General features: G+C 39.7%; 1 protein-coding gene across 2 annotated transcripts; it reads right to left on the bottom strand.

Moving 5' to 3' along the window:
- Positions 1 to 305: 305 nt before the first annotated feature.
- Positions 306 to 20,878, bottom strand: LOC585105 (proton-associated sugar transporter A). 2 transcript variants are annotated; one of them, XM_011663614.2, is made up of 8 exons: positions 20,726 to 20,878; positions 19,678 to 20,378; positions 18,095 to 18,250; positions 11,027 to 11,258; positions 9,746 to 9,933; positions 8,299 to 8,409; positions 6,413 to 6,621; positions 306 to 607 (listed from the first exon to the last, which is right to left on the bottom strand). In XM_011663614.2, the coding sequence occupies exons 2-8, from the start codon at positions 20,084 to 20,086 to the stop codon at positions 401 to 403; spliced, it is 1,512 nt and encodes a 503-aa protein (XP_011661916.2). In that variant the 5' UTR covers positions 20,087 to 20,378; positions 20,726 to 20,878; the 3' UTR covers positions 306 to 400. The 2 variants fall into 2 exon arrangements, with proteins under 2 accessions (XP_011661916.2, XP_003728340.2); XM_003728292.3 differs by lacking the exon at positions 20,726 to 20,878 and having other exon boundaries at positions 19,678 to 20,706.
- Between the last annotated feature and the right edge of the window lie 2,260 nt (positions 20,879 to 23,138).

Raw genomic sequence — 23,138 nt, 5'->3', positions numbered from 1 at the left:
AGAGAAACAAAAACACACACCTTAGAATACATTACATAAATAGTTTAATAACAATATGCATAATATTTGTCAATACGCAGTCAATAAGCGAGTTCGTAATTAGGATTTGCGCATGGGCAGATAAAGGTCATTCGTACTAAAATTGTAAAACCATTGAGACGAATACTCGGATCGTGCTAATGAAAGTTATGTAATCAGTATTCAGTTATGCACCAACAGTACATTTATCTGATACACAGGTGGGAGTATTCTTCTCAAGAGGCAAACAAAAGGTATTCATGAAGCACCTGCATCACTTTGGCAGTGATTATTCTAAAATGCACAGGTGGGAAGTATCCATCGTATCTAAGATCTGTGGATATTTTGGGGTCTTGCTGTCCAGAGCTATTTACGAACTCGCTTATTGATATGTGACGAAGAAAGCACAGATAACAGACAAAAACGCCATTATGGTGGTCATGATGACGACAGGTAGCTGTGAATTCGTCGCAGTCACCAGTGGACCTATCAGAATTGAGATGACAATCTGACCAAGGAACGTCATCGCGAACAAAATACCCATGTCGGTTCCTTGTCCGCGGATTGGTCCATTCTGCGGGTGGGTAAACTGAAAAAGAAGAAGGGAAAAATTATGTTTATGATAAAGAAATGATTGCAATTACAACTTTGGTTCATGTGAAATACAGTAACAAATTTTCAATTGTAAACCTAGTGACGAACGCCAATTTTGTTTTATACTGATGTTCTTGTTGTTGTTACTGTTACTGTTTTCCTAAAAGGTGACAACAAATATAGAAATTGATTTTGATGACGTTGATGATCATCATAATCATCTATTTGGCGTCATCTGTGCCTGGGAGGTGAAAAGCGAACCGAATCAATGTAACCCTCGGATCTCTCCATCTGGTATAAATCATAGTCATTGGGTGCGTGCAGCAGTGATGGATCCAGGGAGGGGGGGCGGGGGCCCAGCCCCCCCCCCCCCCTGGGAAAAAAAGAAGAAAAAAGAAAAGAAAAAAAAAGGAAAATAGAGGAAAATAAAAAAGGAAAAAAAAAGGGGAAAGATTTTTTGTTCTTGAAAAAGAGTGTTCCTTCCCCCCAAGCCACTGAACGAAATATCTGACGACGTAATTTTTTCCAATTTCCGGGGCAAAAAAAAAGAAAATGCAGAGAGAAAGGGAAAGAGAAAAAAAAGAGAAAGAAGAAAGGTAGGGGAAGTTAATAATAATAATAATAATACATAACATTTATTAGGCGCTTAATACTGATGTTTCTAAGCGCACAGTGTTCTGATTAAGAGAAGACTATAACCCGTAGAATTGAATTAGAAGAAAGAGCAAAAATACAAAAGTAACATAGATAAGGTAAGAAAAACAGTGGCAATCAACCGAATAAAGACAAATATGGTGCGCACCTCCATTGACCGACGCACAACTGCAATTTACAATTTGAAAAGATAGGTTTTGAGTAGAGATTTGAATTGAGATACAGAGGGGCGCAGTGAATAAAGGCGGGCAGTTTGTTCCAGAGAGCGGGGGCAATAACTGAAAAGGCGCGGTCACCATACCGGGTGTTAGTGCGGGGTCCAGGTGTTAACAGTAATGTGGAAGATGAACGAAGTGTTCGTGACGACGTACGGGAACGTAAGGATATGAGATCGGAAAGGTAAGAGGGGGCTAAGCCATTGATAGCTTTGTAGCACAGGAGAAGAATTTTGAAGGATATGCGGTGGTGAATTTTAAGCCAATGTAGTGAGTTCAATATTGGAGTTATGTGCTCTGATTTACGCGAGAGAGTCACAAGCCGAGCAGCGCTATTCTGTACCCTTTGAAGTGGGACTAGATGTGACTGAGGGAGGCCAGAAAGAGAAGAATTACAGTAATCGATATGGGTCGAGACAAAAGCATGGACTAATTTTGAAGTTGTGGGTCGGTCAAGTAGCCTCCTGATTCTACTGATCTTATATATACCAAAGGAAGCAGACTTACAAATATTACTAATGTGTTGTTTGAAAGTAAGATTGCTGTCAATATTTAAACCAAGGTCACGCACAGAAGCACAACAACTGAGAGAGCCATCACTCATAACAAGATCAGGAAAGGGGTCTGAGTTCCGAAATTTCGAAGTTGCGATTTTTCCGCCAACAAAGTGTAGATCGGGGGAGGCGCGGGGCACTAGCGTCTTGATCGGGGAGGGGGTTATTTCTGATACCATAACCGTTACGGTGGTTTACACATAATGCTGAAATGACATAATTTTCCGAGATTTTTCCTCATTTTTAGTAAATTATACATTTGTATGCGTTTGTTGTAAAATGACAAATTCCTAAATTAACAGCCAGGCAAGAAATATGCTTCTTGAGGTGCCTACATGTCAAGGCCCGCGGAACGGCGGGGATCGGGAGCTTCCAGCTACCCCCCCCCCCTCCCCACACTTTTTTGACAAAGTATATTAAAGAGAAACAAAAAGAAAAAGGGCAAGAAAGAATAAATAGTTAACTGCCAGTGTCACAACAAAATAAGGTATCAAAATATGCTCATCTGACCGTAATTAAACGCCTAAAACCCCTGAGCTTCCGGGGGCTCTGCCCCCTGGACTCAACCAACGGCCCTAAGGCGGGCCCCCTGATATTCATCTGACAGTAATTTAGTGCCTAAAACCCTTAGGCTTCTGGGGGCTCCGCCCGCTGACCCCACGCCAATCAGTGTCCTGCCAGTGTCACAAAATTAATAAGGTATAAAAATATGTTCATCTGACGGTAATTAAACGCCTAAAACCCCTGAGCTTCCGGGGGCTCTGCCCCCTAGACTCCACCAGGCCCCTAAGGCGAGCCCCTGAATGCTTGTCTGACTGTAATTTATTGCCTTAATCTCCTGAGTTTCCGGGAGCGGACAAGGTATCAAAATATGTTCATCTGTCCGCAGACGCGTAGCCATGGGGGCGGTGGGGGCGCCCCCCCCAAAAAAAAAACACCGGCCAAAAGAAAGAGAGGAGAGAAAAAGAAGAGGACGTAGGAAGAAAAAGGAGCAGACAAAAACATTTTTGAAATTCAGACAAGGATTAAGAGTCGAGAACGGTACAACGAATCGTCTTCTTTCTTTAATAATTGTAATGAAACGTCAAAGCTTCCGCGCTTCGCGCAGGAGGGGGTTGGGACTGAATTCATACAAGAATTAAGAGTCAAGAATGGTAATACGAATCGTCTTTTTTCTCTAATGATTTAATGAAACGTAAAAGCTTCCGTGCTTCGCGCAAAAAGGGAGGGGGAGACCGAATTGTAATACGAATCGTCTTCTTTCTCTAATGATTAAATGAAACGTAAAAGCTTCCGCGCAGTGCGCGGGAGGGGGGGGGGGAACTGAATTCAAACGAGGATTATTTATTTTCGAGAACGGTACAACGAATTGTCTTCTTTGTCTAATAATTTAATGAAACGTCAAAGCTTCGGCGCTTTGCGGAGGAGGGAGGGGGAAATCGCCCCTCTCTGCAGCCCCCCACCCATTACGTCAATGCAGGTCACCATTACGTACCGATATTTGGCTCGCATAATTTCAAATTTAGGCCCCCCCCCCCTAAGAAATCCTGGATCCGCGCCCGGGGTAGAGCCTCTTAAGCGTTGGGAGCCTCAAAAGTTTGATGGTAAAATTGGACTCAAATTATATCATAAAGGGAAAGAGGATCGAATTTAAGACATATTTCTGCGAGGGTTTTCAAAACAAATGCGTTTAAAGTCGAATATTGATGAAAGAATACAACATTTAGGTTTTCTGCGTACAACAGAAAACCCAAATTATTGTTCTGCTTCTAATGAAGCTAACGTAATATCAGGGTGGACTTCCCCTCCCTGTATTCAATAATGAGCAGAAAAGTGTAATCTATTCCTTTTTCCATTAGCCCATTTTTCTTCAACATGTCTCAGCAACAATTTGTTTATATTCTCTCATCAAAATAAACCAACATTTTCAAATATATACAGGGCGTCTATAGGTTTTTTTTTGTTAACAAAACTTTAAAAAGTTACGCAAAACGTTGTTTGAATATAAAGCTAAAATCTGTGACCGAACGTTGCCTGCCCCACATATCGATTTGCACAATCATGGATTGTATGTACTAATTCCAATCACTCCGATGGATTGATTATACTCCTTAGCATATAAAACAAGCTACAATAAACACACCGTTTCGAATAGTAGAATTGTAAACAGGTTACGTTGGGTCAGGTGCGGATCCAGGATTTCTTAGGGGTGGGGGCCCAAATTTGAAAATCGTGCCGGCCAATATTTCGCTCAGTGTGTGTGTGTGCGTGTGTGTGAGAGGGGGGGGGGGGGTAGTGAGCACTATTTTTTTTGGGCCCTCGCAAAATTTGAAAAATCGCACCCCCCCCCCTCCTTGAACGCGAGGGGGAGACATATCTAAAAAAAAAAAAAAAAAAAAAAAAAGAGGTAAAATTAACGTGTTTTTACACGTTTCCTTCCCCAGAGCAGAGCCCTCATCAAATTATCGTCGGATGAGCATAATTTTATACCTTATTTGTGACACTGGCAGGTCACGAATTATCGTTGGGTTCAGGGGCCGGAGCCCCCGGAAGCTCATGGGTTTTGGGCAATAAATAACGGTCAGATGAGTATATTTCTATACCTTAATTGTGACACTGGCAGGACACAAATTGGTGTTGGGTCCAGGGGGCGGAGCCTCTAGAAGCTCAGGGGTTTTATACATTAAAAAGATGTGCATATTTTATACCTTATTTGTGATACTTGCAGGTCACGAATTGGCGTGGGGTCCAGGGGGCGGAGCCCCCGGAAACTCAGGGGTTGTGGGCAATAAATTACGGTCAGATGAACATATTTTTATACCTTATTTGTGACACTGGCAGGTCACGAATAGGCGTGGGGTCCAGAAGGCGGAGGCTCAGGGGTGTTAGGCAATAGATTACGGCCAGATGAGCATCCAGGGGCCGCCCTATGGCCATAGGTTGGGTTCGGGGGGCAGAGCCTCGGAAGCTCAGGGCTTTAGGCATTTAATTACGTCAGATGAGCATAATTATACCTTATTTGTGACACTGGCAGGTAACTTATTGGCGTGGGGTCCAGGGTTTTAGGATTTTTATAACGGCCAGACAAGCATGCAGGGGCCCGCCTTAGGGCCCGTGGTGGGGTCTAGGGGTTTTAGGCATTTAATTACGGTTAGATGAGCATATTTTGATATCTTTACCCTTTTTTTCCTTTTTTTCCCTTTTTTTTCCAGGGGTAGGGGGCCGGGCCCCCCGGGCCCCCTATATTCGCCACTGCGTTGGGTTCTTGATTATGTGCATGACAAATCTTTCTGATTATCATAATAATTAAAACACCATAAGGAATAGAGTTGTAAGCAGGTAACCTTAGGTTCTTGATTAGTGCATGACAATCAAACCTTTTTTATTATCATAATAATTAAAACACCATATGGAATTGAATCGTAAACAGGTAGGTTCTTGATTAGTGCACGGCAATCAAACCTTTCTGATTATCATAATAATTAAAACACCATATGGAATAGAATCGTAAACAGGTAACCATACTTTCTTGATTATGTGCATAACGATAAAAACTTCATGATTATAATAGTACTTAAAACATCTTTGTTTTACAATCTTTTTAGGTGCTCTTCAAAAAAAAGATTAGAGATAAATGAGGTAAAATGCACAGAGAATTTCAAGTCCATTGAATTGAAAGAGTGTATCAGCAGGTTAAGGTAATGCGAGTATTATGGAAAGCATATTATCTAGGTACTCTAAAATGCAAAGACTCTCAGGAGTCATCCATTTTGCACAATAGAAATTTTAGTTATTTTGTGAAAAATTGTTGGACACCAGTGGTGGATCCAGGGGGGGGGGGGGGGGGAGGGGGGAGCTGAGCGAATTATCGGCCGGCACGATTTTCAAATTTTCGGGAGCAAAAAAATAAATAAATTAGTGCTCACTACCCCCCTCCCCCTCCCACCCCCTCCCCCACTATGCGAATTATTGGCCGGCTGTTTCTCCGCTAAATATTTTCTCACGAATTGGGCCCCCTCCTCTGCCGCCGGCTGGATCCGCCCCTGGCGTGCAGGTGGACCAATGCACCGGGATTTCCCCCTACTCTTCTAAGAATAGTGCAGTGGGTTCTTAACGTGCAGAGGTGATGGATCTCCTCTACACGGGACCTCCATTTAACGTCCTATCCTAGGGACAGAATGTAACATAGCCTCCGTCTATAAAACAGGGGAGGGGCATGTCAACACACAACGCCGTCATCCGCCTGGGTTGGATTTGAACCCACGATCTTTAGTTCGATAGTCAAACGCTTAATGTACCGATTGAGCCAACTCGCCTCCGATAGAAGAGATGTTCATATAAAGGCAAATAAGATCACACAATTAAACAACAACTTACTTGTTCATCACTATGATAGTTCGCGAGTATATCATAGGGAATGGTCGTGATCGTAACAAAGATGAGAGAAAAACTTGAGCATAGAACCAGGGTGAGTATCTGGTAGTCTACGAAGAAGGCCATGCTACCCACACAGATTCCAAAGATGAGGGGTGGCCCGATGTACAACGCCTTGGTGCTAAAACAAGATCGAATCTTGAGAAAAAGGACTGTGGATGAGAAAAAAGAAATAAACTTAAAATTTAGGACAGTATTATTATGGTGGAAAAGATTAATGGTTGACTTTGATTTATTTATTCTCCGAATTCACAATAAAAACCTGATATATATACAGAACATTTTACAACATAGTATAATTAGACATTTAGAACAAACATAATATACAATGTAAAAAAAGAGAAAAGAAGAAGACAATAATGAAGTCGGAAGGACACCCAGTTCAGTCAAGTCATGGAGACAAAACTGTTCTTCATGGGGTCCAAGATGATTGTTATAGTGAGGAACACGTGACTCAAAAAAAAATTACATCATTTTAACAAAAATTAAAAAAATAGAAATACAAAATAGAAAATATATATATATATATATATATATATATATATATATATATATCCTACATCCAATCAATAGCTTACATGAGATCGGGGACGAAGGCAATTTGCTTTTTCGAAAATACTTTAAGACAATGAGAGTTTTAAATTTGTGGGGAGATTGTTGAATTGAATATCACCTCTTTAGAGAACGGACGTTTACAATAATCTGTTCTGGGTTTTGCCAACAGTAAGTTTCAATGATGGTTATATAGTACAATATTAAAGTGGACTTTATAATATTGCTTCATCATTCGGTATAACTGCAAATCTCTGACAAAATAAATATTACAAGAACTGTGTCACTTATGTAAAGATTGGAACTCTTGTCGGGTGCTCATGGCAGTTGCTAAAAATGACTGACAAAGTTCAACAATATGAGGCAGTATGTCATTTCAGAAAGTTTTGATTTTCTGTCATTCTCCTTGTTTGATTTATTCTTACGATGATCCGGATAAAAAGGTTTAGAGAGTTGACATAAGGGACTTTTAGATTGAGTGGACGAGAACACGACAAACGCCGACTGATCATGCGTGTCAACGTACTCAATTGCCCATGTTGACTACAATTAGAACTATGATTAGATTGCACTCGACGATATACATGCATGCAGGAAGTTACACTATGTACATTACGGACAAAGAAAGAGGACAAAATATACAGTTCCTCATTCTACCCTCAACAATTGCTGTGGTAGACAAAAGAACATCCCTTCACTGGTATTATGTAAAAATGTGTACATGGGAACAGGTGAATATGCATGTGACACCTGCTCTACACATTTTTTACATAATAGCAGGGAAGGGATGTTCCTGAGGAACTGCATATTTTATGCGCACGCAGCATACTAGTACCTTGAGCATGTTTATGTAAAGGCGCTATATAAATATCAATATGTATGTATGTATGTACTAGATTTAGGAAAATCAAGGTTGACGCATTCTCGATCGCCGACTGAGACGACGTGACGCATGCGCAGTGCCTTAAAATGACGTCACACGTTGCAGTCAAAGCTGTCGACGTGCAAATCTAAAAGTCCCTATAAACGTTGACGTTGACTCTCCTCAGAGATTTACCAGGAAGAGCAATGATCTTAAAGCCCGTCTCTATTAGTTTGGCCAGGGGATTAGACTACCCAGGGTGGCCACTAACAGGTGGCTTTCTCATCAACTCAGCTCTCAATTAACGTAAGAAAAAGAGGATCATGGGGGACCAACGGGCACCGCTTAGGCATTGTTTTCTATAAAGAGGGGGCAAGTAGATACAAGTAGTACAGTGGGGCTTTAATTAACTTACGTGAAAGAACAGCAGTGGAGAAGCCAAAGCCACAGAGTCCCCAGCTAGCAAGCCGGGTGCCCTCCTGGTATAATTGGAAAGCTGTGCTATTGATGGGAGCCGTCGGCACACCTGAATGAGGAGGGGAAAAAAAATCGTGGTACAATATACGTGGAGCTAAAGTTTAGCTACTCTAGGAAACGGAGACTAGCACTATTGACACATTTAAAGGGATAGTTGAGTTCTGTTTTCAGACCGCAAATGCCTTCAAAGTGCATAGTTATTGCTCTTATTCTTATCTATGACATCTCTAATGCCCTTTTAGAACCTAAAATTGGTAATATTTTAGACCCCAATATGTGTGAAATTCAGCCATTATGATCATACCAATTCAGCTCCACTTTTAAAAAAGATACCGTGACCGTTAATTAATTATTTAATTAAAAATAACAATGCATGGGCCGGCCGGCTGGTTGTGCTGGTTGTACGAAAATGCCATCAAAAAGCCGACATCGGCATTGGCTGAAATACGACGTAAAAATTATCTAATATTTGTGGTGGTACACAAGTATTAGAATTCGTTGTATTTATGGATATTTCAGCAGTCTCTGAACCGATTTTGATCAAACAAAGATGATTTTGTCATTTAAATTGTATGTTCTTTCAAATTTGACACTCAGTTTTTCATTATCTCACCCCCCAAAAAAATATTTTGTCTAGCGCCCTCTGCAACAGAACTCAACTGTCCCTTTAAGAACATACATGTAATAGGAAGCGCTAAAGCAAGAACAGCAAGGTGAAAAGAAGTGACGGGGGAGGAGGAGGAGGAGGAGGAGGAGAAGAAGAAGGCAAAAGAACAAAAATAAAAACAAAAATAAGACAAAACGAAAGAGAGGAAGTAAGTAAGAAATAAATAAATTACAACAAAAATAATGATGGAGGGAGAGAGTAAGAAAGGAGGGGGAAAAAGGAAGTCAATAACTGAAGGCAATGAATATTGGTGGGAGATCTATGTAAATACGATATCAGAAAGTACCTTTTCATTGATTTGTTCGAATAAGGACAAAGTATCAATTTATCATGTTTTAAAACAATTTATCTTGATTTATTAAGTTTTATTGGTCAGAAAACAAAATGATTTACAAAATATGCGTTACATTGTTTTGCAGAAAAATAATGAATAAACATTGTTTTATGTAAGTTGAAACTTATCATGTTCATTGAGCATATTATAATACTTTTCATCTATATAGAGCTCCTAAATTTATGTAATACAGATCTTCATACGCCAATGAAAATAAATACCATCCATGATAAAATAAAATGACAACCCTTGAGTTGCCTGATTAAGTTACGATTGCAAAACGCCGAGAAATGTCGTTCTTAGTCCTTAGTTCTTTATATCTTGATGTTTGCATTTTTATAGAATGAACTTTGATTATAAACTTGAATTCAAACTCGGACTAACCATGTAAAACTTCCTGAGCGAAGTAGTCTGTAAAATAGAGTACGATTGTTGTAAACGATGCCCAGCCGAAGAAATGTGTCACACATAGCCATCTCATGCACGTGGGCATACGGAAGATAGATGTGATGCGCTCACGTAAGGTAGGAACGGCTTCATCCTCCGGTGGGGAAAGCCCCTCCCTGTCGACTCTGAAAAGTTAATTCAATTCGACATTTTAGTATCGATAATCATCATTAGTTCACACCAGACATGCATGAAATCACGTGAGATTATATTTATGGCATGATAATCGTGAAATTAAACATACATGGAAAGCGTAAAATAAATATGGGGCCTACTTCGAGAAAGAAACATTATATTATATTAAATGAATATTTAAAAAAAACACGGACAGATCGGGTAGGAATTTAAAAATAGTAATAATGAAGGTCTTAGCCATATCAGTCTAGCTCTCTCTTTCTCTCTCTCTCTCTCCCTCCCCCTCTCTCTCACACTCTCTCTCTCCCTCTCTCTCTCTCTCTCTCTCCCTCTCTCTCTCTCTCTCTCTCTTCCTCTCTCCCTCTTCCTCTCTCCTTCTCTCCATCTCTCTGTCTCTCTATCTCTCTCTCTACCTCTCTCCCCTTTCCCTCCCTCCCTCCTTCCCCATATCCCTCTCTCTCTCTCTCTCTCTCCCTCTCTCCCCTTTCCCTCCCTCCCTCCTTCCCCATATCCCTCTCTCTCTCTCTCTCTCTCTCTCTCCCTCTCTCCCCTTTCCCTCCCTCCCTCCTTCCCCATATCCCTCTCTCTCTCTCTCTCTCTCTCTCTCCCTCTCTCCCCTTTCCCTCCCTCCCTCCTTCCCCATATCCCTCTCTCTCTCTCTCTCTCTCTACCTCTCTCCCCTTTCCCTCCCTCCCTCCTTCCCCATATCCCTCTCTCTCTCTCTCTTTCTCTCTCTCTCTACCTCTCTCCCCTTTCCCTCCCTCCCTCCTTCCCCATATCCCTCTCTCTCTCTCTCTCTCTCTCTCTCCCTCTCTCTCGATGTCGCATGAGTGACGGCATTATTTTCTTTAACATTATAACGGGTTAATAAGAGCATTATAAAATAGTATATTAATGAAGAATGCGATCAGAACGAGGTTCCTCCGAAATAATATAAATCACAATGATAGTTACTATCACCGTAAAAGGTATTCTAGAGAAGGGAGAATTTTCGGATACCCGCCGACTTAATCATTGCCAATTATAGAATATTTTTTTATATAAAAGCCTTCCCCCTAAAAAAAATGTAAGAAAGAAACTAACTCAGTTGTATATTTCTTCATCGTTTGCATCCCGACTTCATCCTCCTTCTCATCCTCCCTCTTGATGACCAGTGGCTCCTCAGCGATGCTCGTTATTGTTAGGATCCCGCACACGATATAAACCAGAACAGTGAGTAGGAAGATAAGTTCGTAGTTGCTTTTGATCACGACACCGAGTGGCGTGTTTACCCAGTTGATGCCGGCGACGAGGTAGGCACAGCCACACCCTAAACCTAGATTCGAATTGTGCGAGTAAGTAAAAGTAAGACATTCTCACTATGAACATGACGGACAAAAAAGAGGACAAAATATACAGTTCCTCATTCTACCCTCAACAATTGCTGTGGTAGACAAAGGAACATCACGTCACTGCTATTATGTCAAAATTTGTAAAACAGGTGTCACATGCATATTCACCTGTTCGCACATTCATACACATAAATAGCAATGAAGGGATGTTCCTTTGTCTACCACAGCAATTGCTGAGGGTAGAATGAGGAACTGTATATTTTGCCCTCTTTCTTTGTCCGTCATGTTCATAGTGTCTATTGCCCGTAATGTTGGTACATCACACTATTGATACTTCAGCAATAAAGGAACAGAGGCATGATGTAAAAGGCATACAAAGAAAAGGAGAACATAATTGATAAGAAAATCCCAAGACTTGGCCTGATCAGGGACGTGATAGAGAAGGACTGGAATCAAGCCGCTCTCCTTTGACCCCATGCTCCAAGCCGCCGAAAAGTTATGCGCTAATCTGCAACTGTTGACCAGGTGGTGAGATAAAAGAGCGCATGAAATGTCAGGAGTTAGAATTCCTACATCAGAAAATGGTATCACTGCAACTGTTCGCTGTCCCTTCCAATGATTTCTCATCCATTGTTGAATGTGTAAAGAGTAGAACAAGCGAACACAAACTTGTGTACATTCATCCTTTTTTAAACTTGAAAAATACAAAAAACACGCGAAAACACGCATTAGCAAACTTAATGTTATTGAAGATTGTAAACCATGGATCAAATAACGGGACATTAAAGCATGCACAAATTAGCGCATCATCCTAAAATATTGAGTTTTTGACAGGATGTAATTTTTCTTTTACCAACTCTGGCACACAAATTAAAGGAAGGACGGAGTTTTAAATTTGAAAATTTGTTTGATGCACTATTCCCAATAAAATCCCCATATAAAGTTTTTGATTTACACTGAAATTTTACCGGTAATTTAATATTTTGTAATTAATGTAAAACTGGAGCCTGGCTTCCGAAAGTCCCCGCAGTGGAAGCGCGGTTCGGAGCATGGAACTTCAAAGCCAAGTGGAATGTTACATATCCCATTGTTACGCTTTAGAACTCAAGAATGCGTTTGAATAAATTACAAGAGTTTCGCCTCCTTTTCTTTCACCTCCCTGGCCTGATTAACGGTCCATGCAGGGCACGTAACTTAAAAAGATAAAAATCATTAAAAATAGCTTTTAAAACTCAACAAGGTAGTTATACAGATTAGGTAGCCACGTAATATGATAAATATTGAAATATAGTCAATAATAAGTTCTCCATACAATCAGGGGTAATCTAGACAATTTGTAATTCCTATTTATGTGACATCGTCACATCAGTATTTAGACCGCCCCAACCATATAGGATATTAAGTTAAATGATCATGTCAAGTATGAAGTAACGCCTGGTTGGAATGCTCCCCAGGGAGTGGAGATTGTGCACACAGTGTGAGCGGGCAAGCATCGAATCCATTGACCGGGGTAATAGTATATCTGTAAAGCGCTAAGAGACGTCCGAGATGTATCAAGCGCTATATAAAAGCTGAATATTAGTATTATTACGTAATGTTGTAGTATAGATATTGGGCATTAGTGTGATATACTGGCTTCTGAACTAATACGTTCACACTAGCATCGTGGTACACGGAGCTGAGAAGGGTTTGGGTTACCATTTTTTTTTTTTAGCATAATAAATAATAATTGAGGGCACTGCTAATTAAGAAGTGTTATCCCGAAAAAAAAAATGATTTAAAGCAGGCCAGGAATTAGTTTCAACTTGTATTTGGTCATGGAAATGAGCATGAGAAATTAATGTTATCAAGATAAGTTTTGTGTTTTCATTTAGTTCCACAGTAAAGGTGATGTGTAAAGGATGAAATGGTGACAATGCGTCATTTCGATTACATAATTAACTGCGCCAATCAAGCCTAGTATGGAAGGCAATTAGAGAAAGGGTCAATATCGCAACGCAATCTCCATGGCGCGTATTCAGTTGCTGACGCAGTTGCTGACGCAGTTGCTGAACTGCGCCAGGACGTAAAAGTGCTGGTGCGGTTATTAAATTACAATGGGAACTGCATCAGGGCTTTTGTATTTTGAAGGGGAGGTATACACCTTGATATTAAATTGTTTTTTAATATAAGCAGAAATGAGAGAAACATGTCAATGAAAGTTTGAGCTAAACCCGGTTGAAAATAACAAAGCTATGATATTTTTTGAAGGTACGATCAATCAAACACAAATTGGAAACTCTGCGACGCATCTTGCGAGCTCCCCTCCCATTTATCCTTAAAATATAATTGTTGCAAGTGTTTTTTTTATACGACCCATGTATGAAAAAAATCTATTTCTTCATCAATAACTAAAATATTGAAAGTTGATGAAATTTTTTGTACAGAGCCAAATAGAAAGGCCAATTTGTAATTCATTGATAACTTAAAAAATGTATAAGTTTTCCATCTTTAATCTGATATCGTTCAAACTTTCACTTATTTGTTTCTCTAATTTGATCTGCAGGATTTGCCACAGACCATCTAATAAAATAGATAAACTTTAAAGAAAGAAAGAATAACAAGATTTTGACGGAATCAAGAGGTGGTCTGCAGGAACTGCTGCAGATCACCCAATAATAGGGCCTTTTAGATTTGCACGTCGACAGCTTTGACTGCAACGTGTGGCGTCACTTTAAGGCACTGCGCATGCGTCACGTCGTCTCAGTCGGCGATCGAGAATGCGTCAACCTTGATTTTCCTAAATCTACGGTACTAGTATGCCGCGTGCGCGCGCGTGCACGCTTTACTTCCTGCATGCACTATGAAAATGACGGACAAAGAAAAAGGACAAAAAATACAGTTCCTCAGGTAGACAAAGGAACAGGGCTCAAATTAAATTTTTGTCCACGGGGGCTCTTCCAAAAAAAAATAGCCCCCGTGAACCTTCTCACGGGGGCTCTTTTAGTGCTGACGGGGGCTCTTATTTTAATACAAATTTCCATTGGATGAAACTCCTAAATTCCTTGGTATTTTATCATTATCATTTATTTAAGTCGGCATTCTCCCTTTTAGAAATTTACTTGTTACATAGCTGTATACTTTTATCCCCGTGATCAGTGGCGGCCGCCCCCACCCCCCTCCTGGGAAAAAAGAAGGGGAAAAAAGAGGAATTTTCTTCTTTCTTTAAAAAAAAAAAGAAGTGTTCCTTTCCCACTTGTATCACAGAGAAACAACAGTTTAAGTTAAGTCTAACGTTAACGTTAATTTGTTATTAAAATGTAGAGTACAGCCCTTGGCCCTAGGCCTAATTTAGGTCGTAACTGTTACTGTTTGAAAATCTAAAGTAAAATTAGACGGTTTTCATGGTTAGACCAAGTAATTGAGAAAAAAAAGTTTACCCGTCACTGCGACCAGGTTAATCAATCTTCTAGATCCATTATTAGGGTCTAACGTTAGTAGATATAAGGTAGATGCAGGCGCGGATCCAGCGGGGGTGAGCGAGCCTTGCCCCCCCCCCCTTCCGCAAAAGAGAGAGAGAGAGAGAGAGAGAAAGAGAAAGAAGGAGAAGAGGGAAAGGGAAAGAGGAGAGAAAGGGAAAGAAAGAAGAGGAAGAAGAAAAGAAAAGGGGGAAGAAGGAGATCGGGGGGGGGGGGCGAAAGGGCCTTGCTTCCCAGGCTGTTGCCTCCCCCCAATAAAACAAAATAAGAGAGAAGGAAGGAAGGAAATGGAAAGAAAAAAGGAAAAGAGAAGATAAAGGGAAGGAAAATTGAGGAAGAAGTAAAGAAAAGAATGGGGATATCATGCAGTTGCAATTTTCCCGCCAACAAGTTGCGGATGGGGGTGGGGCAAAAGGCTTTTGCCTCCCCCCGCCCCCGCTAAAAAAAAAGAGAGAGAAGGAAGGAAAAGGAAAAAAGGAGAGCTAAAAGGGACCAAAAAAGAGGAAGAAGAAAAAAGAAGGGTGAAAAGAATTTCGATGTGGTGTTCGAGTAGAATTCTGTGAGATGATGATATACTTTCTCGTAGCTTGATGTGACGAAGTGTCTCTATCCAGATATCTGTTGATAGTATTATAGAATATAGAAGCCTGATATGACCTTCTGCTCGTAACCGACAAGTCACCGCATTAAAATTAAATTGCAAACACGATGGTGGATGAAACTTTCTAATATTCGAAGATATATGACCTTCAGACCATATTGTTGCATTATTTTTTATTTATTGATCAACGTCAAAGAATTGATTTATCATCGCACTTCAATTTATTATTTCACCTTTTAATGTATTTTCATTCGTATGCATCACGAAAGAACACTGAATTGGATTCTTCAATGTTTGTTTTGATTAATTTCCTTCCCTTTCCTTCTCCCTGTTTAATACTGATAACATTTTCAATTTTTCTTAATCAAGGCAAAATATTATTTTCATATTTTCTTTATGCAAGACAGGGAGAGAGAGAGAGAGAGAGAGAGAGAGAGAGAATATGTTAAGTGAGAATTATCGAGTACAACTATGAATTGCATCCTTTTCAATATTATTCAATTCGCTTAAAATATTCAGAATATGATTATGATAAATCCACATAATACACCAACGCTGTTCAACGCATCCAACGCTCCAACCATAGCCCATATGCCAATGCACCATATTTATCAAAATAATATGAAAAGATTTTTAAATGAAATTTGAAGAAAAATCAAATTTACAATGCACTGACAGGCATCAGTTGAAATCATGATTTCTCTGTGACTGGATTAGCACTAGTTTCTGAGGGACCAGTCACTGAAGAGGAGATAAAGGGAAGGAAAATTGAGGAAGAAGTAAAGAAAAGAAGGGGGATATCAGTTGCAATTTTCCCGGCCCCCCCCCTTGGAAAAAAAAGGGGGAAAAAGGGGAAAGATTTTATTTTTTTGGAAAAAAAAGTGTTCCTTTCCCACTTTTATCACAGAGAAACAACAGTTTAAGTTAAGTCTAACGTTAACGTTAATTTGTTATTAAAACGTAGAGTACAGCCCTTGGCCCTAGGCCTAATTTAGGTCGTAACTGTTACTGTTTGAAAATCTAAAGTAAAATTAGACGGTTTTCATGGTTAGACCAAATAATTGAGAAAAAAAGTTTACCCGTCACTGAGACCAGGTCAATCAATCTTCTAGATCCATTATTAGGGTCTAACGTTAGTAGATATAAGGTAGATGCAGGCGCGGATCCAGCGGGGGTGAGCGGGCCTTACCCCCCCCCCCCCCCATTCCGCCAAAGAGAGAGAGAGAGAGAGAAAAGAGAGAGAAGGAAAAGAGAGAGAAGGAAAAGAGGGAAAGGGAAAGAGGAGAGAAAGGGAAAGAAAGAAGAGGAAGAAGAAAAGAAAAGGGGGAAGAAGGAGATCGGGTGGGGGGGGGGGGCGAAAGGGCCAAGCGTCCTAGGCTGTTGCCTCTCCCCAATAAAACAAAATAAGAGAGAAGGAAGGAAGGAAATGGATAGAAAAAAGGAAAAGAGGAGATAAAGGGAAGGAAAATTGAGGAAGAAGTAAAGAAAAGAAGGGGGATATCATGCAGTTGCAATTTTCCCGCCAACAAGTTGCGGATGGGGGTGGGGCAAAAGGCCTTTGCCTCCCCCGCCCCCGCTTAAAAAAAAAGAGAGAAGGAAGGAAAAGGAAAAAAGGAGAGCTAAAAGGGACCAAAAAAGAAGAAGAAGAAAAAAAAAGGGTGAAAAGAATTTCGATGCGGTGTTCGAGTAGAATTCTGTGAGATGATGATATACTTTATCGTAGCTTGATGTGACGAAGTGTCTCTATCCAGATATCTGTTGATAGTATTATAAATGACCTTCTGCTCTTAACCGACACGTCACCGCAGTAAAATTAAATTGCAAATAGTGTTCAACAACACGATGGTGGATGAAACTTTCTAATATTCGAAGATATATGACCCTCAGACCATATTGTTTCATTATTTTTTATTCAATCAATCAACGTCAAAGAATTGATTCATCATCGCTCTTCAATTTATTATTTCACCTTTTAATGTACTTTCATTCTTATGCATCACGAAAGAACACTGAATTGGATTCTTCAATGTTTGTTTTGATTAATTTCCTTCCCTTTCCTTCTCCCTGTTTAATACTGATAAAATTTTCAATTTTTCTTAATTAAGGCAAAATATTATTTTAATATTTTCTTTATGCAAGACAGGGAGAGAGAGAGAGAGAGAGAGAGAGAGAGAGAGAGAGAGAGAGAGAGAGAGAGATATGTTAAGTGATAATTATCGAATATTACTATGAATTGCATCCTTTTCAATATTATTCAATTCGCTGAAAATCTTTATTTTATAATTCCACGGGGGCGATTTTTAATTTTGCAATCGCCCCCGTGGACAACCTGATGGGGGCGATTATGGAGCTCAAGGGGGAGAATCGCCCATCGCCCCCGTGTATTTTGAGCGCTGCAAAGGAACATCCCTTCATTGCTATAATGTATAAATGTGTAGAACAGGTGTCACATGCATATTCACCTGTTCTACACATTTTTACATATAGCAGGGATGTTCTTTTGTCTCCCACAGCAATTGTTGAGGGTAGAATGAGGAACTGTATATTTTGTCCTCTTTTTTGTCCGCCATGTTCATAGTGTTACTTCCTGCATGCAGGGTATGTGAGTTAACTGCATGCATGTATATCGTCGAGTGCAATCTAAAAGATTTCTAATTGTAGTCAACATGGGCAGTTGAGTACGTTGACACGCATGATCAGTCGACGTTCGTCGTGTTCTCGTCCACTCAATCTAAAAGTCCCTAATAATAAAAAGGCCTACCTCCTATGACTGTTCTCATGAGTAGACCCCGAGTGACCTCATCGACATCGCAGACATCAAGAAGATAGGCCCTCGATGTGGACTCGGTGAGGAAGGCACACAGATCGACCAGTAAGATACCAAGAAGAGCCACCGTTATACCTAACCCATCATTGCCTGTAGGGGTGATGAAAAGAGTCGCGATCTTTATCCGCTTCAAACATGTGTTTCTTTTGCATATCATGTTTTTTGCATCATAATCTTAAACGGGTAACATTAAAGAGAAGGTATGTCATAAACACTGCAGTATCATATCGATCTTTTGTTATTTTAATTTCCTTAATCATGACCCGCTTCCCCCCCCCTCTCTCTCTCCCCCCCCCCCTCTCTCTCTCCCCCCCTCTCTCTCTCCCTCTTTGTCCCTCTCACTCTGTCTCACTCAATCCCTCCGCCTCCCCTCGATCCCTCTCTCTCTATCATGGAGGCTCTATAATCTTTATTATTAAATAATTTCAATATTATTATTTTATTATAAAGAAATCCTGAATAGTGTAAGAGTTACTTGTATTATGTTACAATTACTGTTTGTTTCTCTAGTCTCTTCTCTCATTTCATTTCACATCATTTTGCTTATTCACTTACATATTCATTTACTCAACCCAATGCCTTCCTCCATTCATCTCCTCTACAAACCAAGTCTTCCATCTCACCTGGTATGTTTCTTTGTTCTCTCAATTCTTTATTCATGAATCTTGTGTGAATGCTTTACGTATTTCCACTTCTTAGTTATCATTGGTTCCCTTCTCCTTTTCCTTATGAATATTCAGTCTACTCTCAAATCCTATTTTGCTATTGGTTTATGGTGTATTCAATTTTAATATACTTTGCTTAAAAATGTACAGCACGAGGCTGCATAGGAAGCTAAAAGAATGATACACGCCAATAAAAACAACAACAAACTGCCCTGGACATCATCTGAATGATGATTGTTACTTGTTACTTTTATGTTGGAGATTTATAAGAGAGAGGAATTAAGTGATTTCGGCAGTGGATTTAGAATGATTGGTGTTTTAGAGATATATTGGTGAGAGATTATTTGTATTAGTTTACAATAGTTACGATTATCATCAAAGAAATGTGTACTCCCACTGCCTTGAACGTCAAATATGAAAAGATGTTCCCTTTATATCAGTCTTAAACTTTCAATATTACAATGTGAGATAAACACTTTGAATTGGTTTGATATGAGAGGTTTGTCAAATATAAATACATCCATATAGGCTGTATGGAATATAGTCATATTGATAACATATATACGAAATATATACCTTTAGAAAACCTAATCCAAAAATATCTAGACAGTTCATACACATGCATTTAACTTTCAATTTTAGTCGATTTCATTTCAATTTCGATTTGAATTTCAAATAATTTTGACATGAAAATCAGGTAAAGATCATTTACGTTTGCATGTAATGTTGGCATAATAAATGACATTAAAGATGAGAAGTTGTTGACGAAATATAGACATTATAGAAGGTGGATAAAATGGTGTTCTTATGTTATTTGGTAAAGCATGTAATTAGTCTTTTATATATACTTACTAATATACTGCACATTGAGGTAGCCAGCACAGCCCACAATTACAAGAAGATTTAGGACGAATATGAAAGGTCTTCTACGACCCCACCGTGAGGTGCAGTTATCGCTGAGAGACCCGATCAGAGGCCCGAGCACGAAGCCGCATATTGGACCAAGAACCCAGCATAGCCCTTGCAGCACAGTCGGTAAACCTAACTGGAGGACTATGGGTGTGCCGAGTGCCGTCTCGCAGCTGAAGGCGAACTCCAGCGCGAACTGCTGACTGCCGTTCCGAAGAAGCTGGCAGAAAGACCGCTTTGGACGTTGATTTCGACGAGACGGCGATTCGCTGAGAATCAGACGATCCCTTTCGTTTTTATTGTCATCGCGTTGAATACCGCTTTCTATTCCAGCTGATCCGTCGATCGTCATTTTTCTTTTGAACAATCTTCAAAACCAGTAGGTAGACACTCGATCCCTCAAAAACAAAAAGAAACTATATGCCTATACGTAATCCAAAAATAAAAGTCCTTTTCTCCTCCATAGATGATATTCAACTGCAAATGTTTGTAGAAGAGTATTTATGAAAATCTTTTTTCTGACCGTTTTTCTCAACATAAATGTTCACAAACTTCGTTTCTTCAATCAAATAAAGAGTTCAGTTCTTCCTTGAAAGTGTTTAAACGAATGCACCGAGATTTACAATTATCCGCTCACAAGGGAACTATAATATATCCAAAGTTGCAATAGGCCATATTTTTTATTAAACCAAATTTAATACATACGTCTTTGTGAAGTGCCTTAATTGATACAAACTATTTCACTCACCTGATAAGAACAACAGTTCAATAGTCAGAATGCAAACTGCATATATTAAGTGTTGCTAGGTAGGGCAAGTCATAATGTTTGTCCTACCTGGCAGCAACTAACGTATGCAGTTCGGTTTGTGTCTATTGAAATACTATTATTCTTATCAGGTGAATGAATTTGTATCGAGGCACTTCACAAAAAGGTTTGCATTAAAATTTGGTTACATTACGAAAAAAGCCTATTGAAAAGATATTCTCCAACAATGAACACATGTCTTGACTGTTCCAAGTTAAACGGCTGCTTGCCGTTCCAACATAGTGAAGGGTAATAATGAAATACGTGCAAAACTGAAAAACACGTTCAAAGCTTAATTTACATGATATTGAGTACCAGCAAAATATTATATTCTACAAGTCGATTAAGTTCTCTTTCGCTGGTGGATTAATGATACAATGTCCTTACCTTGACATACTCTGGACATGTAAATACGTGAATTAACCCTTCGGATCTAGGCCACTCAGATACAGTGTACGTCACTTGAGTTTCCTTTTTTTTTGGCCGATGTCGTTTTGTCAGGCACGAGCAATGAAACTGTTAAACAATTGCATTTTTAAGCAAAACAAAATGTATTGTAAGCAAGCGTGTTTTATACCTTACGGGCGGATCTGACGGTCATTTAATTAGATCAATAATTGGCGTGTTTAACCAATTCAGGTTGAAAACGGCTGCTTGCCACTCCAACATGAGTGAAGGGTGATAATGAAATACGTGCAAAACTGAAAAACACATTCAATAGACATGTTTTTGAGTACCAGCAAAATACATGATTTATTCTATAAGTCGATTGAGTTCTCTTTCGCCAGTAGATTAATGATATAATGTCCTCTTATCAGGGGCGGATCTAGCTTTTTTGCCAAGGGGGGGGGGGGGATGACCAATTGTTTTTCCAAAACTCGCGCCGTTTTTACTGTTTTATTTTTTCCCCTCTTTTTCACTTGGCCGCCCAAGGGGGGTTTAAACCGCCGAAATACCCCCCCCCCCCTAGATCCGCCCCTACTTATCATTTGTAATTTTAGGGTGTTGCTTTTGATACATTTTAAGGGTGTATTAGGGTTTTACTTTTTGTACTTAAATTGAATTGTAATGTATGTCTCTTTGTTTAATTATTCATTTGTGCTATAGTGACTTTCGATATCATATTTCTATATATTTTTATACGATTCTGGACCTCTCGCAGGGGGCTCAACTCCGCTTCTGCATCCGTCTATTTATAGCCATGGGGACATTTTGGAGGTTCAAAAGTGCACACTGCTTCCACTTTTCATGTATTAGCTAGCTATGAAGACGACAAATTTTTAGTGCACCAGCGAAATAGGGATTTTGGCCTGCGCGCATCGCGTAAAGTATGCAAATGAAATTTGAATCGAAGGACGTACAATCTTTTTGACATCCAGCCGTTGTAATGTTTCGAATATTGTACAAGTTTCTTTTTATACGAAAATAAGTTCAGATCAAATCAAATCATCTATTTGGGTACGATAGTTTAAGAAGTATAGTCCGAGAGTCTTTCCTGAAATAGTTCACCCCATCAAACCTTCAATATTTGACCCCTTTAAGCCACACTGTCCTACTTGTAGCTACTTAAAAAACTTCCCTAATCGGTGCCTGTTGGTCCCCCATGATCGTCTTTTCCTTATGTTATTTGAGAGCTAAGTTAATGAGATAGCCACCTGCCAGTGACCTCGCTGTGTGGTCTAATCCCTTCTGGCTGAACTAGTACAGCAGGCCTTTAAGGTTTATACCGAGATCAATACCGACACAAGGGTTGCCAGCCTGACCGTAAAGCCGTCGAGTTTAACCCTCAGAGCCCCCGAAACAGACTCCAGGTTGGGTCGATTTCACCCCATCTTCCCCCGTGCACAAAACTTTATTAGAGTAGGAAGCAGTTTGACTGGACATTGCAAAACACACCAAACAAAAAAAAACAAAACAAAAAAAAAATCAATTGGAATGGGGTAGTCAAACTATCCCTCCCCCCCCCCAAAGTAAACGGGTTTATTGCCCCTCTCCCTTTAGCCCTTGAACGGAAGAAGATGTATGGCTGTTGCAAGTATAAAGTTTACAACATTTTCCATTGTAAAGACGATGTTAGATCCTCCACCCCACATCCCCCCCCCCCAAAAAAAAAAAAAAAAAAAAAAAAATATATATATATATATATATATATATATATATATATATATATATAAACCAATGATAATATCTATTTCTCTCTCTCTCTCTCTCTCCTTACTTTCTCTATTTCAGTCTTGTTCATGTATTATTTCTCAAGCTCTCGCTATCTTCTCGTCCCTTTTAAAATCCAACCTACAATGCCCGTGAAAAGCACAGCTCAAGCAACATAACAGGGTACCCTTACAATTAATTAACTGGCAGTGTAAGGGAAGAGAAAACAAGTGAGAGATGGCTTCAAATAAAACATGTATTTCTAGGTTAACAGAAAAAAAATATTGCTGATTGTACGAACATTTCAGAAGGAAAATTCTAATGAGTACATAAATGGTAACAAAAATGTAAGAACATATTTTTGATGGGCTTGCGGCAGAACGTCTCAGATAAAGACAAAAGTCGGGGAGGTCAAGTGCACTCAATAACTTTACAGACCCCCCCCCCC

Source organism: Strongylocentrotus purpuratus, unplaced genomic scaffold, assembly GCF_000002235.5.
Source record: "Strongylocentrotus purpuratus isolate Spur 01 unplaced genomic scaffold, Spur_5.0 spur5_scaffold_16, whole genome shotgun sequence".
NCBI classification, from domain to species: domain Eukaryota; kingdom Metazoa; phylum Echinodermata; class Echinoidea; order Camarodonta; family Strongylocentrotidae; genus Strongylocentrotus; species Strongylocentrotus purpuratus.
Note: the sequence above shows the minus strand (reverse complement) of the source record. Positions and strands in the feature narration are given on the sequence as shown.